The sequence below is a fragment of the Orbicella franksi genome, chromosome 3 (assembly GCF_964199315.1).
Source record: "Orbicella franksi chromosome 3, jaOrbFran1.1, whole genome shotgun sequence".
NCBI lineage: Eukaryota > Metazoa > Cnidaria > Anthozoa > Scleractinia > Merulinidae > Orbicella > Orbicella franksi.
Genome location: NC_138147.1, coordinates 26,607,193 through 26,623,401, shown reverse-complemented (window position 1 = coordinate 26,623,401; position 16,209 = coordinate 26,607,193). Strand labels below are relative to the sequence as shown.

The 16,209-nt window shown below is 37.1% G+C and overlaps 1 protein-coding gene across 2 annotated transcripts; it reads left to right on the top strand.

Annotated features, from left to right (window-relative positions):
* Positions 1–5,742: 5,742 nt before the first annotated feature.
* On the top strand, positions 5,743–14,379 carry LOC145482864 (discoidin, CUB and LCCL domain-containing protein 2-like). Of its 2 annotated transcripts, none has more exons than XM_081461501.1 (4): positions 5,743–6,408; positions 7,984–8,312; positions 8,664–8,805; positions 12,504–14,379. In XM_081461501.1, exons 2-4 carry the CDS (start codon positions 8,004–8,006, stop codon positions 12,899–12,901), a joined length of 849 nt encoding a protein of 282 aa, XP_081317627.1. In that variant the 5' UTR covers positions 5,743–6,408; positions 7,984–8,003; the 3' UTR covers positions 12,902–14,379. The 2 variants fall into 2 exon arrangements, with proteins under 2 accessions (XP_081317627.1, XP_081317626.1); XM_081461500.1 differs by having other exon boundaries at positions 7,876–8,312.
* The last annotated feature ends 1,830 nt before the right edge of the window (positions 14,380–16,209 follow it).

Genomic DNA, 16,209 nt, shown 5'->3' with positions numbered 1-16,209 from the left:
GGAACAAACATCCTCGTGAAATAAATCCAACCCTAGCTGTTTTTAAATCAAAGTTAAAAACTTACTTTTTTTAAATTAGCGTATAGCATGCCATAGTTTTATAATATGCTTCGTAAATTGTATTTTTTTAGACACATTTTTCTTATATTTTTACTGTAATCTTAATCTTACATTGTAAAGCGCTTAAGAATATTTTGTAATTTTATCACTATATAAATCTATTATTATTATTATCAGAAGAATATCACCTAGAAGCGATTAACACCGATCCAATGCTGGGGTTTTTCAGCGAACCAATCAAAATTTACTTCCTAATATGGAGTGCTGCACACTGGTACGTCACAAAATCTCGTCTCTGCCAGAGCAATGGCGGACACAGTTGTTGCTTTCGTGTTGAGAGTAGATTGTCGTTTCTCAGCCTTTTTCTGCGCTCATCAAGAGAATCAAACGAGCTTTTTCCAGGAGCTGCTATTGTAATATCAAGGCCAGAGATGATCAATTGCAGGTAAGCATTTTGTTTTGTATCAAAACAAGTCTGAAAATCATCTTTATGTTGAAAACGCCCCGACCGGATCGCGGATTGGATCACGGGTCGGATCACAAAAAAAGGTTAAAAAATATATACATATATATCAAATTGTTTATAAGATAATAAATGAATAAAAAAGTGGAAAACTAAAATATGTTAAATGAAAATAAGAAGTGTTCCGTGACAAGCCAATATAAAGTCTGCGTGACATAATGGAGCGCAGGCCCCGCTGAAAGAAGAGCCGAAGAGCTCCGCAACCCGCATGTATAAACTTAAATGGCTAAAGGACACTAAGGCCTTTAAATGCTATGGCTGCGACTGTGCCATTCGAGTCCCAGGCGAAATTTCTGATCCGCCAAATGATGTAATTGCGTCTACCAAAGAGTACAAGTCGTTTATCAAGGACGGGAAACTACAAGTTCACTTCGGGTCCACGCATTACCACGCATTAATTTTGAATCTTGAATTTTAATTTTTCACTTTCTATAATTTTTTTTTCCGCGATCCGATTCGTGATCCGTCCGCGATCTGATCCGCGATCCGATCCGCGATCCGATCTGCGATTCGATCCGTGATCCAATCCGTGATCCGATCAGTGATCCGTTCCCTGATCCGATCCGGTCCGATCCAGAATTTGTCGAAGCCGCAGCCACTCTACAAAAGGCCGCCATTATTTAAACAAACTTACCTCAATCCGTTGATTCCATATTTAGACAAAAAATTCCGTGGTTCTGATTGGTAGACTAAAAACCCCAGCATTGTTCCGAACATATAAGGAGAATTTAGACGCTTCTAGGTGATATGCTTCTGTTATTATTCATTGTGATGTTTTGTATTTCCGTGGGTGAAATCTATCACAATTTTTAGTTCCTTTGTTTTTTGCGAATTGATATATTTCCCTGTATTCAAACGTTTCAAAAAAAAAACATTGCTGAAAAGGAAAGGGTCAATGGAAGTCAAAAGGCTGTAACTAGTCTTAATATCACAGAATTTCACTAGGAAAACACGAGAATATATATTGTCAGTTTTGATTATTGGAGCCCGGCGAACGTCTCGCAATTTCGTACGTTCTCTTACGTTCTCATTTGGGTGCGTGCAAATTGTTAACGCTTTCGTTATCAGCGTATGTGCAGTCAAACGGTGGTAGGGAACCACCCTTAAGATAAACTTTGACACCTAAAATGGTTGATTTAGCAATATTAATATTAAGAATTCTATATGAAAAACAAAACAAAACAAAACAAAAACAAAAACAAAAACAAAAACAAAAACAAAAACAAAAACAAAAACAAAGACAAAGACAAAGACAAAGACAAAGACAAAGACAAAGACAAAGACAAAGACAAAGACAAAGACAAAGACAAAGACAAAGACAAAGACAAAGACAAAGACAAAGACAAAGACAAAGACAAAGACAAAGACAAAGACAAAGACAAAGACAAAGACAAAGACAAAGACAAAGACAAAGACAAAGACAAAGACAAAGACAAAGACAAAGACAAAGACAAAGACAAAGACAAAGACAAAGACAAAGACAAAGACAAAGACAAAGACAAAGACAAAGACAAAGACAAAGACAAAGACAAAGACAAAGACAAAGACAAAGACAAAGACAAAGACAAAGACAAAGACAAAGACAAAGACAAAGACAAAGACAAAGACAAAGACAAAGACAAAGACAAAGACAAAGACAAAGACAAAGACAAAGACAAAGACAAAGACAAAGACAAAGACAAAGACAAAGACAAAGACAAAGACAAAGACAAAGACAAAGACAAAGACAAAGACAAAGACAAAGACAAAGACAAAGACAAAGACAAAGACAAAGACAAAGACAAAGACAAAGACAAAGACAAAGACAAAGACAAAGACAAAGACAAAGACAAAGACAAAGACAAAGACAAAGACAAAGACAAAGACAAAGACAAAGACAAAGACAAAGACAAAGACAAAGACAAAGACAAAGACAAAGACAAAGACAAAGACAAAGACAAAGACAAAGACAAAGACAAAGACAAAGACAAAGACAAAGACAAAGACAAAGACAAAGACAAAGACAAAGACAAAGACAAAGACAAAGACAAAGACAAAGACAAAGACAAAGACAAAGACAAAGACAAAGACAAAGACAAAGACAAAGACAAAGACAAAGACAAAGACAAAGACAAAGACAAAGACAAAGACAAAGACAAAGACAAAGACAAAGACAAAGACAAAGACAAAGACAAAGACAAAGACAAAGACAAAGACAAAGACAAAGACAAAGACAAAGACAAAGACAAAGACAAAGACAAAGACAAAGACAAAGACAAAGACAAAGACAAAGACAAAGACAAAGACAAAGACAAAGACAAAGACAAAGACAAAGACAAAGACAAAGACAAAGACAAAGACAAAGACAAAGACAAAGACAAAGACAAAGACAAAGACAAAGACAAAGACAAAGACAAAGACAAAGACAAAGACAAAGACAAAGACAAAAACAAAAACAAAAACAAAAGCAAAAACAAAAAACCTGTTAACTAGAACAACTGCTTTTAAAATTCGTCAATACGCCTTTTTTGTTTTCTATTATGGTAACTTACTGTTAGCAAGCTGATCGATTGAGACAAAGCCATAAAAGGGTATTTTCGTTCCAGGTGATTTTCTTCAAACATCAGTAAATTAAATTAATTATACAATGAAGAAAATGGGCGTGGATGATTTTGACAAATTAAAATTACCGCAAACCCTTGCATATTGAACCATTTGCAAAAGAAGGATGGCCTCCATCACGGTCTTAATATTTCTGATGTGGATTTCGTTTGGATTACTTCCAGGTTCAGATGTGTGTGTGTGTGCTGGTAAGTTTTATTCTCAATTATTTTGATAACTCTTGTCGAAGTTTTATTCTTAATTATTTTGATAACGCTTGTTGAAGGCTCGCCATCAGTTACTAACGATGAAAGAAATCTCCCAACATGATAACACATTTTATCTAGTCCGAAATATTTAATAATAGTATACAATTTCCTGGTCCAAAAAACACAACTTTCCATTCTGCGCTTTTAAAAAATTAGCTAAATATCCTATTTCAAATGCTGGCATGAGCATTGCTTCAAGTATGAGTTAATGACCGCTCTTAAATTCATGTTATTCGGATACGACAAGCAAACATTTTGAGTGTCATCAAAGTGAGAAAGGTGCATCGAAAGACGACTTGAAGGGTTTCGAGAAAACTGGCACTTTTTGCGTATTTTGAATATTCTCAATTATTAAAAGCGACATAACTTGCTATCAAGTGAGAACTAAGAACTATTTCGAAATAAATTAAATTGAATAATGTTACTCAAGCTGTTTTGTTTGTTTTTTTTTTTATTGATTCCGAGCCATCTTCCTCTATGTGCAGCTTTTTCTCGAGGATTACGCTGTTTGACCGATCTTTCAATGATAATAATAATAATGATACTAATAATAATTCACAAAGATATATAATAGAGAACATCTCTCTTTCATTTACGTATAACATTGTCTAGAATTTGGTCAACTTTTTATAAGAACACAGATGAGTCTTTGTATAACAATTAAAAAACAACAAAAACAAAAACAAAAACAAACGAAAGGGAATGGATTCATTTCAGTATAAAATGCTGAAAGTTTGGTAAGCAACGTTTGCAGTAGTAATAACAGAAGATATATATAGAAGGCCGGACGATTTTAATATCCGTTCTGTATTTTATCCCTTTGGATCAGGGATGACAGCAGATATTTGCTTTCATTAAACTTGTTTACCTAAGGGCTTGTTCGAATACAAATATGGCACCAGCAGCTACCCACTTAAGTTTGTAGTAAACAGAATAAAGGGAGAGTTTCCACTAAAAATAAACTCCTTTGAATAATCTTTCGGGATCGAGCAACAATGTAGATACTGAGCAATTTCGTTACAAATTAAAAGACAGCAATCTACACGTTGGCAGTAGAAGTAACAGGTGAACTCATGTGCAATGAAGGAAATCTCAAGTTACATTGGAAAATTATATCTATAAATTATAACCGGACCATAAATATCAGGGGAAAAAAATTCTCTATAATTTTATTATAAACAAAACCAAAAGAGCCTTTGGGTTAGAAGTATTTCTTGCGCGGTTAGCAGAGTGAGGCAACTGGCAATATGAAATATTTCTTATACCTAAAACTGACCCAGCCAACGTCACCGGAATAATTTCAGTGACCATGACACTGAGCAAAACAATATTTGTGGTCACTGGGTTAACATTGAAAGTCTCTACATCAATAGAGCAAAATTAGGGTTTTATAACTGCTCTCTTAATTTGTGCAGTCTCTAATTTGTTTTGTTTTCATCTGCACGTCATGCAGATTGAGGGCAGCAGTTCGTGTTTGCATGTGGGTTAATTGAAAAAAAAAAAAATGTAAATATTACCCAGCAGCAAATGTTAGTAAACAAGCTAGACTGTAAAAACTCCATAATCCTCTTTTTCTTCCATTACCGCACAAAACAGAAATAAGGAATTAACATCAAATACATTTTCTGTAACATTTGTTTCGTTAGGCCATCTTTTATGTTTTAACTGCGAACGGGATTTGATACTCGCATTTCGTGCTTTGCGTTATGTTATGCATTGAGATTTCCTCGTTTTGTTTGTTTAATTCAGTCAGTGTGGTGAAATGCTTATTGCTGAATTTCTTTAAAGGTTATTGGTAGAGGACTGCCCGTTAAAATGACTGCAAAGCCGTCGGCAAAAATAACTTTAAAATTACCCTTTGGCATCAATAACTTTCTTGAACACCCAATTTTAGACGTTTCCGACTTCTAAATGCTTTTTTCGGCCTTATCTTGAGTGATAATCAATCTTAAACGAATTTTATTTAACATTTCGTTTACTCGGTCATCTTTTGTTGAGAATTTGTGCCTTTTAAAATAGCGAACAGGATTTGCTATAAGTTGACACTCACACGTAGGGATTTGGAGATAATGTTAATGGAGATTTTCTCCCTTATTTGGTCTTCAATTCATCCACGCCACTTTGGCTAAATGCTTATTGGTGAATTTCTTTGAAAGGTTATGGTGTTGAGTGCATGATTAGCAATTTATAGGAGTTAGTGCTTTTAGACTAGGCAAAATCTACATATTACGCTCACTGGTGGCGGCTTTGCTGACTGGACAGTAAAATTTACCATCAGAACAGTTTAAAATTCCGATTGATTAAAAAAAAAGAATGTGTCAAGTATAGCGAAATGAAAGTACTAAATGAAGCTAAATAAATGTGCTTATCTTTTGAAGAGCTCACAGATGAATACGACCGCATCATAATATTCAAAGAGCCGGCATCAGACAAAGCACTCAGTGGTCACGTAATAAGAACTGAGAAAGTGACCAATGAGGGGAGCTGTCGAGTGGAATGCTATTTGGAGCCAAACTGTGTGTCCGTAAATGTGGGACCGTATGACGGGGGAAATCACGTATGCCAATTAAACAACGCCACCGATGAAAGCCCAACACTCTCCCAGCTATCGAACAGAAAAAGCTATACATATCATGGCATCGAGGTATGTGTGTATGATTGTAGTAATAATTCGATCTCTGACGGAATTCCATCGATTCGATTCGGCTCGTGTGTTTTTTTTTTAAGTTGACCGCTACCCAGGTATAGGCTTTCGATTGGATCGCAGGCTGAAGCTAGGTTAAGTATTGTAATCAGGAGCTCTGCTTTTAGGCTTTACTAAATCTATATATGATTGTGGGTTTTTTTTATTTTTACAGAATTGTTGCCACAGAAACCCTTGCCATGCGAAGTATGAAGTCTGTCAAGTAGGTTTCACTGAAAGAGGATATAGGTGTGCCTGCCGCGGGCGATACAGTGAAAAACAGTGTACAAAAGGTATCAAAACCGTTATTTATTTATTTATTTTTTGTGAGAACAAATGTGTCAATTTATCTATTGTTTAAGGGCCCATTAACCAATTTATGCGCGCTTTGCTAAGGAGGTGAAATTTCACTTCCGGTTACTTACGTTAGCCTGAGCGCGGAAAATAAAAACAACTCAATAACTTCCAAATTCGCTTACATTTTAGATGTTTCTCTTTGTGTTTCACAAAATGCAAAGTAAAAAAAGTACAAGCAAAGACAAAATAAGAGAAAGACAGAAAAACAAGAGCAATAGAAAGAAAAAAAAAAAAAAACTAACTCCGTGTAACTTTGTTTGATCTTACCGAAGTGCGCTGGTAGTGTAAATTGCGCACATGCTGATAAGGTAACTTCCAATATATATCGGGCGCACTTCCGGTTTCTTTAAATGCTAAACCCGGGTTTTCATTAAATCCAGCCTTTTTTTTGAAGGATTTAGTTTAAAGCCAAAGTTTGAAACATACCTATGCATTCTTTATTCGAAATCATGCTTTCTTCAGAAAATTACTATTTTTTTAATATTTTAAAATTCTCTAAAAATCTGACCTTTTAGAAATGAAACAAAATTTATGCATAGCGTAATGAGGATTTAAATTGAAATATTAGATTTATGAAAAAATCCCGATTAAGTAATTTGCCTGGGAGCCTTTGCGTTTTTTCAGTATTAGTCACATGACCAAGGGCGTGGCCTGATGACGTCATCACTGTTGTTGCTAATCATAAAAAAGTTAAAACACATGAAATAACTCTGAACTAACTAAAAATGACAAGGTTATATGAAAATAAATTTTCCTTAGCAACGGCTCGAAAAGACCCCTTAATGGGCCCTTAAATGTTAAACATTATTTAATTAAAAAAAAAAAAAAAAAAAGAAAAAGAAAGAATATTTTCCCAAGCAGGGGATATAGTATGGGAAAATCAAACAACTTTGGAAATAAAAATTGGTCGACTAGAAATACGCGCTCTCATGAAATACATTTTGTCGTAACCAAGATATTATTTCTCGTGCCATGACTTAAGACATCACTTTGAAACTACTATTAAACGTAAGCACAATACAGTAACTGGAAATAGTAAAACGACAACAACAACAACAACAATCTTTATTTTAAGAACGAGGTTAAACATTTTCAGCGGATGGTTCCTTTTTTCTGGACTGCTGTGGGTGGTATGAAAAACACGGAGGACATCTCTGTTACTTTAGAGTTTTGTTAGAGGGGGGTCATTCGAGTGTCGATATTTTGGTTTTGTGTTATGACGCTAAGCGATTGGCTCAAAACTCTCGCGCCACTTTGTACAGCCAGGGATAAAAGCCAAACTAATCGTGACTTGGGCGCGTATTCTAGCACGCAGCCTGCGGCGTTTCGTTTTAGCTGTATGTACATGATTGATTGGATTGGATCACTGGATTGTCTATTCGCTTACCTGATTTGCTTTGCAGTTGGGCGGATTAATAATTTCCTTGGATTTGGTATTAATTAAGAGACTCAATTGAGAATTACTCAAGCGTTACAGGAAACTTTGTAACCAAATCTGTTCACTAAATTAGATTGTCAAGGAGCTCTTGGGATGCAAAGCGGAACAATCGGTGATGGACAGATAAGTGCTTCGTCCCATTTTGACGCCAACCACGCCGCTAAGCAGGGCAGACTACACTTCCAAGCCACTGGAACATTAAAAGGAGGTTGGTCAGCCGTCAGAAATGATGCTAATCAGTGGCTTCAGGTTTATTTGGGCTGCGAGTCCTTTGTAATAACAGCAGTAGCAACGCAAGGAAGAAATGGTTGTTGCCACCAGTGGGTTAATAAATACAATCTACAGTACAGTGACGATAAGAAGAACTTTCAGTACTACAGAGAACAAGGGGAAAGTATAAAGGTAAAGTATAGGGTAGCCAAAAGAACACCAGATACGTACTTCAAGAACGTTTTTTGTATTGCCTTTTTGTTTTAAGGGCTCAGTTACTTCGAATACTTATTTTTATCATCATTCTGTTTATACAACAGCTTTTAAATTCTATCTTGAATCCCTTTCAATTAAACATGGTACTGATGACGGCCGTTGTCACTGAGGTGGATAGTGATAAATAGTTATTTTAATTAGTACGGGTAATCGTTTGAATGCAAGTGTAATGGGCCATTTCCACGTTACTTTGTGCCACAACATTTGTGGACTCATAACATTTCTTATAACAATTGTCCAGAACATTTGCTCATCTTGTTGGTTTAGACTTTTGATGGGAACACTAACTCGGACTCTGTTGTTTATCATGAATTCAATCCACCAATCAAGGCACGATATATCCGTTTCCGTCCAGTGGCTTGGAAAAATCACGTGTCGATGAGAGTGGAAGTGTATGGTTGTTCTAAGGGTGAGGCATTTACATCCAACTTTAACAATCGTTCGCGCTATTCAATATCCTACTTAGGGCATAAAAAATATTTCAAAGTACAGTAGACATGTATTTGAGTAACTCGGTTGCTCCTTTCAGGCCTCTCTGCGATGACCTGATGGAAAGTAACGAACGCTTGCAGGTTCAAAATTTCGATGGTTTCTCTCCCCGTGGCCTCATATACAATGTAGTTTGACGAGGGCAAATAAGACAATAAAGATGATAACGTGGAAATAACCACTGATTCTGTACTTGGTGACAGGATATCGCCTGGCGACAGCCCTGGCTAGTAAATATTTGGAACTCCTTGTGCCAGCCACCGCACAGTCCAAATTACAAAATACAAACTTTCGTTCTCGGTTTACTATAAACTTTAAGGATATGCATTAGAATACATAACCCCAACATTTTCCCAACGCAACAGCCCGCTTACGATTTAGCACGTTTGGTTAGCACCTGAAACGTGAATTCTGGCTAATTCAGTTAGCAATCTAACGTTGGACGGATTAACGGCAACAAAAAAAAAACAACAGCAGCAAAGGAAGCAGAATAATAATAATAATAATAATAATAATAATAATAATAATAATAAAATAACTCTCTGAACTGAGTTTGCCGCCCAAAACCTGCTCCCCTTTAGTTTCAACAATTATTATATAAACTAGAGATATTTCATTTGGGACAATGAAAAAAAGTTTAGCACCTATTATTGCTTATCTACCAGATATTCAATGACCATATTGGTTTTCCAAAAGTGATATAATTGTACAATATAATTCTCCAATAGTGATATAATCTTGTCAAGAATTATGTAAGCTAATGATAGTTAGGTATGTTAGTTTCCTCTATCATTTTAAAACAATTACGGTTACCGTATACCTTCAGAGGTGTCTCGCGTCCATGTGATGTAACGCGTGAAGGTTAAACTTTAAACACCTAAACCTCTTTACCAAATTAAAGCTTATAGAGTGGGCTATCAAACTATACCAAGAATTTGGACCACTGAATGCGAGCGCCTGAATCACCTTTTGAAAGCTAGAAGTCAAAGCGAATTTTGTTTTTCAGCAATTTAATTTTTTCCTTGGTTTCAACACCCAAAGCGGTAAAACAATGTGTCTTCGTTTTGCCATATTCAATTGCAGTAAACATATCAGAACATTTTCGAAATGGGATTAAAAAAAATGTGGAGTAATCGTACAAAACTCCCCCTCAGAGAAAACATTTTTCGAAATGAATTAACGATTTGCTAACATTTTTTTTTCATTTATACAGTAAACTAGCTACGTACTGTCCAAATTTAAGAGAAATCGAACAAATTCCCTTGGAATAAAACTCTTGAAAGTTACTGCTTTAGGGACCGTTCATTTTTTATGAGGGAGGGGGGGGGGGGCTGGTGGGATTTGGGAAGCACCATTTAAAAATCGCATGACGCCCCCTAAGCTTACCAATTTTTTCCCGTGGCCCCCCCTTATAGCGGTCATTTTTTGGGATGACCCCCCCCCCTCAAAAAAATTGAACAAACAGTATTTAGATTTCAACTTTTTTAATATTATCCCCCTACTTCACGTTTTGTGCTCACTGTGAAGACAATATTTACAATCCCTATACTACAGAGAGCTGTTGTTTGAAAAACAAATCAAAAGAAAGAGAAGTCAATTTCGGATCTCCTAGTTATGGCTCGCCCTGAGCGTGTGGCATTTGGCCTCTCATTGGCATCTCCCTCATCTGAATTGATGAATGCCCACAGTTTTAATGTAAAACAGACCAAATTGGTTAAGTTGACGAAGGTCACGCAGGACATGGAAGCACTAGAATTAAAATAAGAGCAATTATAACAGCATATTCAAGGGCATACTCAAACAGCACATCAACAAAAGGAGAAGGAAAAAAGAAAACCGCAGAAAGTCTAATGAAAGAAAGAGGAAGCGGACTGAAAACAACGTCCAACGAGTTTATGGAATCTGTGTTGGAAACCCGCTAGGAAATGATCTTCCACAATGCCTTGTGTACCCTCCTAGAACGGCCGTCCCGGAAGAGTGTATTAAAGTTGAGGATGTTGCCACGTCGTTATTTAGAAGAGATGGGCCATACATCGCACAGCTCTTGGAAGGGAATTATTCCACCAATGCTGCAAGAAGCAGAATCACCAACAACCTTGAGCAGGAAGTCAGAGATTATGTTTACACCTTCATGTACCCTAAAGAGTACGCTCTGACGGAAAGCATTGCTGCTTCTTGCAGCATCGGTGAAAGAGACTCCCATAGCAGCACAAGCGGCGACGAAGAACTCGACGACAGCGAAGATGAAGATGAGTGCCAGTGAAAGTTGCATTCGAAAATAACAGTGTTAAATACTTCTTTTCAGTAGCTACAAATGCTTTTTGTCGCCAAACGTTTTTTTAAAGCAGAAGGAAAGTTTGTAATAAATTTGTATCCTGCCTTCTATGTTTATTCTATAGCAATTTTTTTGATATTCAAACATTATGCCATTTTAAAGTTTTACTAAAATATTTCACGTGACCCCCCCTTTTTCCCTTATTTTTTGAGATGGCCCCCCTCGAAAGCCTTTTTTTTTCGCATGCCTCCCCCCCCCCAAATCCCACCAGCCCCCCCTACCTGATAAAAAATGAACGGTCCCTTAAGCGAAAAAAAACAAAAAAAAATGTCCGCCCACAAACGCCTGCAACTGGGTTCTCAGATGATTAAGCCAATCAGTACAGGGAACGTTTACTACCGTTAACCTCCTGGTGCAATTTTCGCGTGAATCTAAAAAAAAATCATTGTGTTTCGCAATGCGCTCATCATTACTTTGAACGAAAAATCCAAATTTGAAGAAAATTGCCGACTTGAAGGAATACGGTGACCTTATAATATAATGCAAAAGTAAACTATAGATATTATCTTTTAGTATAATTTCACGATGTGAATATAAAAATTGGACATTATGATTGGTCGAAAAGCTCATCATATGACGCTATATTCGCCCCGCTAGACCTTGGTTATTAGGCTTGCCATCTTTGCCATCTCGTCCATGGTGGACAGTTACCAAATAAAGTTTTCATTTATTCGAAAGACATCACTCCAAGTCCAGGATATTTAAAAGGATGGAGAATTTTCAAAATGACTGCTGTCGCCCTTAGAGCAATTTTTTTTTCAAGAACTCGTATTCAAGGCTCTTACGAATCGTAAACACAGTGGTTGCGTCGATAGCCAGCAGGTCAGATTGATTGACCGAAATTTATTTTTCTTCAAACTAAAGCTACTCATTTTTAGGCGATGATGACAGCTCTGAATGAAGTCAACAACGATAAAACAAAGGTACCGGATGAATTTATTTTTCGTAGTGTTTCACTCGCTCGTTTTTTCTGCTGAAGTCGATTGACAATCGGTGTATATGTAAACTTATTATTAAAGTTACGGTTGCATACGTGCATGCACGAGCAATTGCGTCTGTACGTGTTTTTATGTTTTAGTCCGCTATTTTGTAGTCCATTGTATTCACCTCTGAACATTATACTACAATAATTATTCACCTCAACTTCGTCTCGGTGAATATTCACCAATGTTCACTGAGCCTGAAGCGAATCATTGTTGAATATAATCCAACGTCGTCCATGTGGTGGCTGGAGATTTGAGTTTGCATGCACTAATCAATACACCACTTTATAATTTCACCAGCATGCCCTTCTTACTGGACACCATATGAAACCTCTCAATATGCCGTTTTCTCGACCCTAAAGTCCTGGGAACAAGCGGAAACATTTTGCAATTTCATGGATGCCCGGCTTGTGAAGATTGATTCCAGCGACGAAAGGTCCTTCATTAATACCTTGGCTCCAGATTCGAGTGTCACGTGGGGCTACTGGATTGGCCTGACTGATGTTGACATGGAAAATCATTGGAAATGGTCTGACGGAAGTCCATTGAACGCGTACATGTATGAGAACTGGGGAACTGACGAGCCAAATAATTTCCAGGTCGAGGAGGATTGTGTAACTATATATGAAGAAGTGTGGTCAGACGTACCTTGTGATTTTAAGGCTAAGTTCATTTGCGAGAAAGAAAAAGAAGCATAAGAAGTGAAACAGATCCTACATGATTCCTATACTCCTTCAACTTCCCAAAATGACACGTGATAACCAGCATCTGCCACAGGTCAAGGGACAACAATTATTAATGTAGGGTAATAACTTCTCCAATTCAAATAGTACTACAGTAGTAACCTCGAATTAACGAACATCTAGATAACGAAATCCTCGGTACAATGAACAGCGAGGTGTTGTGAAGTGTCACATACTGCTATGCCTTTTTTTTTTTCTTTTACTTTTTTTTTAATTTCGAGTTTCTCTTAACTTTCATCGCGGACTTCCAACGGAAATATGTGTCATGTTCCGAAATAAGGGGTCTCTGCCATTTGACCGAACTTTCGAAACAGGAGTAAATAGTTCAGAGATTTTCTGGGAAATTCTTCAGAAAATCTTTGAATTGCTGAATTTCAGAAATGGTAATCGTTTAACTGAAAATGTCCCTGTTAAATATGTGGCAAATGAATAGCTCGAAGAATGTAAGGCAATTTGTTATCCAGCCATTTGCGAAACTTTCAGAATTTTTACTCTTTGCATTCATTATTTATATAGATTTTTTGACTTTGTGAGTCTAGATAAACAGGTACATTGCTTTGTAGGTCTCAAACAAAAGGCAGGAAAATGTCTTCTATACAATTTGTTTATTTAATATCTCAACAAATATTTACAGGAGAATTTAGTCCACTATATCTCATTTAAAAGTTAATAAAAATGCTTTCTAGTAGCCAAAAACGTTTGTCTTCATGGAAGCTAGTAGTATTTGTTTTCGAAAAATTAAATGAATTAAATTTGGCAAAAAAGAAAAAAAACGATGTTGGAAAAGCAAACGAACAAACAAACAAACAAAGCAAAACTGTATTTCCACTCTCCTAGTCGAATTCGATTTAGAGGGAAATCATTTTCCTTATTCTATGAAAAAACACCTCATGAAAACAGAGCCAAAGATGACCGAAACTGGAGTTTACTAAGTTTTTTTTCAACGCGCAAACAAAGGAGTCACATTTCCGTTACCATGGCGACCGCAAGAAGATATTAACTCAGATTAACTTACGCGTCCTTATTATAAACCTACTGTCCCAACCAAACGAAGCTTTTTCTAAATTTTCTGAAGTTTACGCTCCCAAAAACGACTCAATACACATAATTCAATAATTAATCGAGATTCTGAACGTAAAAACTGCGATCCGAAGTGAATTTAGTCGCATTTGAACAACATATGTCCACATTGCAAAGCACAAGTCTCTCGTTCGTTTACCTCCAATTTTCGCTTCGAGTCTCGAGCTAACCATAAAATTATTTTCGTATTTACTTTTAAATACCTTTCGGATTGTTGTCAGCCCAAAAAGGAAAAAAAAAAAAAATAATGATAATGATGATGATAATGATAATGGCAATGACGACGAAGATGACAATGACGATGACGATGACGATGACGATAATGATAATGATAACGATAATAATAATAATAATAATAATAATAATAATAATAATAATAAACAAAACAGCTCCAGGGTCTTTAGAAATCGTCCAAACTGTGCAATATCGGCCATTTTGTATGACAGGTCTTGATCTTGGAAAGTCATCGTGAAGGCCACGTATGCCTTAGCTCAAATATTACGATAATAAAAACCCTTTTGTACGGCGGCAGAAAGTCTGTATGTCTTCGGTTTTCGTTGTTGGTGGGCAGCTAATTAAAAATTTTCGCTCCTCTAAAAAGAAACGTGCTTTTCCCAAAATTTGATTTCACCCTAGGTACAATAACCTACTGTTCTGCCTTGCGGGATAGCTATGAAAAAAAAAAAAAAAAAAAGCTATGAATGTTCGAAAATGTGATAAAAAAATGCCAAAAAATAACTTGGAGATAAGAGCGCCTCTTGAAAAGATTCGACCAACGTAAATGATTCATTGCCTCAGAGGAGCGTGTGCAACACGTAATTATAATTCACAGACTCCGTTCGAAATATATGAGACAGCAAATGGTAGGAATTTAGTGCTTCAAACCACTTTTTAACGCCACGAGAGGGGCGAACCCCCCTAAAGAAACAATAAAAGGGGCCTGGGTATACCCACTAGGCCCTGGGACCTAGATCTCGTGGTCCCATGATGCTTCGGTGGCTTTTTTCCTTGTGCTTCAAACCATTCGGTAAGTATTTTGCTTTTGCCCTGCTTTTTTTACAAATGCTAACCGTTTTTTAGGCTTTACCTCTGTGCTTTTACACAGTAGGTTTCTTTTAGGTGATATTTGTCGCTTTTCAGGATATTTAAAATCGCTGAACATATGCCATAGAAGACACAAGTCGCGAAAAAGGTCTCGCTCTCGGTCACCATATTCCCGCCAAAATCTCTGTTTCGTCGCCCGACGTACATCATGAAGGGTTCCCGCCGAAACGGCGCAAGGACGAAAACGATTCCCTTCAGAAGATTCTTCAGTCGATTGAACGTCTTTCCAACCAAAGAGACTCGTTTGAGTCCCGAGAAAATGAGTCAGAAACTATTGCAGATACTGATGATGATGCTTTGTCGATTATGGCTGGTGAAACGTCAGGCTTGGAGATTAGCGAATCTTCGGCGACCGAAGCGTCTTTTAAGACTGCTACTACGCCAGTTTGGGCACCCGTAGAGCCTATCGAGGCACCCGTAGCGCCTACTAAGGCACCAACACAGTCTAGCAAGACATCTGACGAAGCTGAAAACCCAACGAAATCTAGTGATGATCATGGGCTGTTCGACCCAGTTGCCAAGTCAACCTCCTGGAAACCATCAGCTTCTTTCTCCAAGTTTCTGGATTCTAATTTTTGGAGAAAATTACATTTTATCTTACCAGTTATCTCTTGTTATTTTGGATGACTGTGCGACTCCTGAAGTGGATGCAAAAGGTTTGTACAATAAAAGGATAAGGAAATGTTTTATGTTCAGTGTGCTTTCTTAATTGCCACGGGTCCACTTTGTGGCCTTCATGATTGTGTCGAAAATGTTTCAGCTCCACTTTATGAGGAAATTAAAGTAGCTGTTGAACAAGTTCTTTGCCTTTTAGGCTCACCCAATGCTCAACTGTCTATCCTGAGACGACAGAGAGTCCTCGCAGCCATAAACCGTTCGAGGACAAACCTCGCGGAACTACCTCTGCCTAATGAAAAATCATGGCTATTTGGAGATGATATCCCCTCCTTGGCCTCAAAACAGGCCGAGTTGTCAAGGGGTCTCACAAAAAATTTGTCACAGACTACAGGGAAATTCTTTTCTAGACGTAGTAATAGTTCCCAGTCTCAAAGCAGACATCGAGGAGACACCTTTAATAA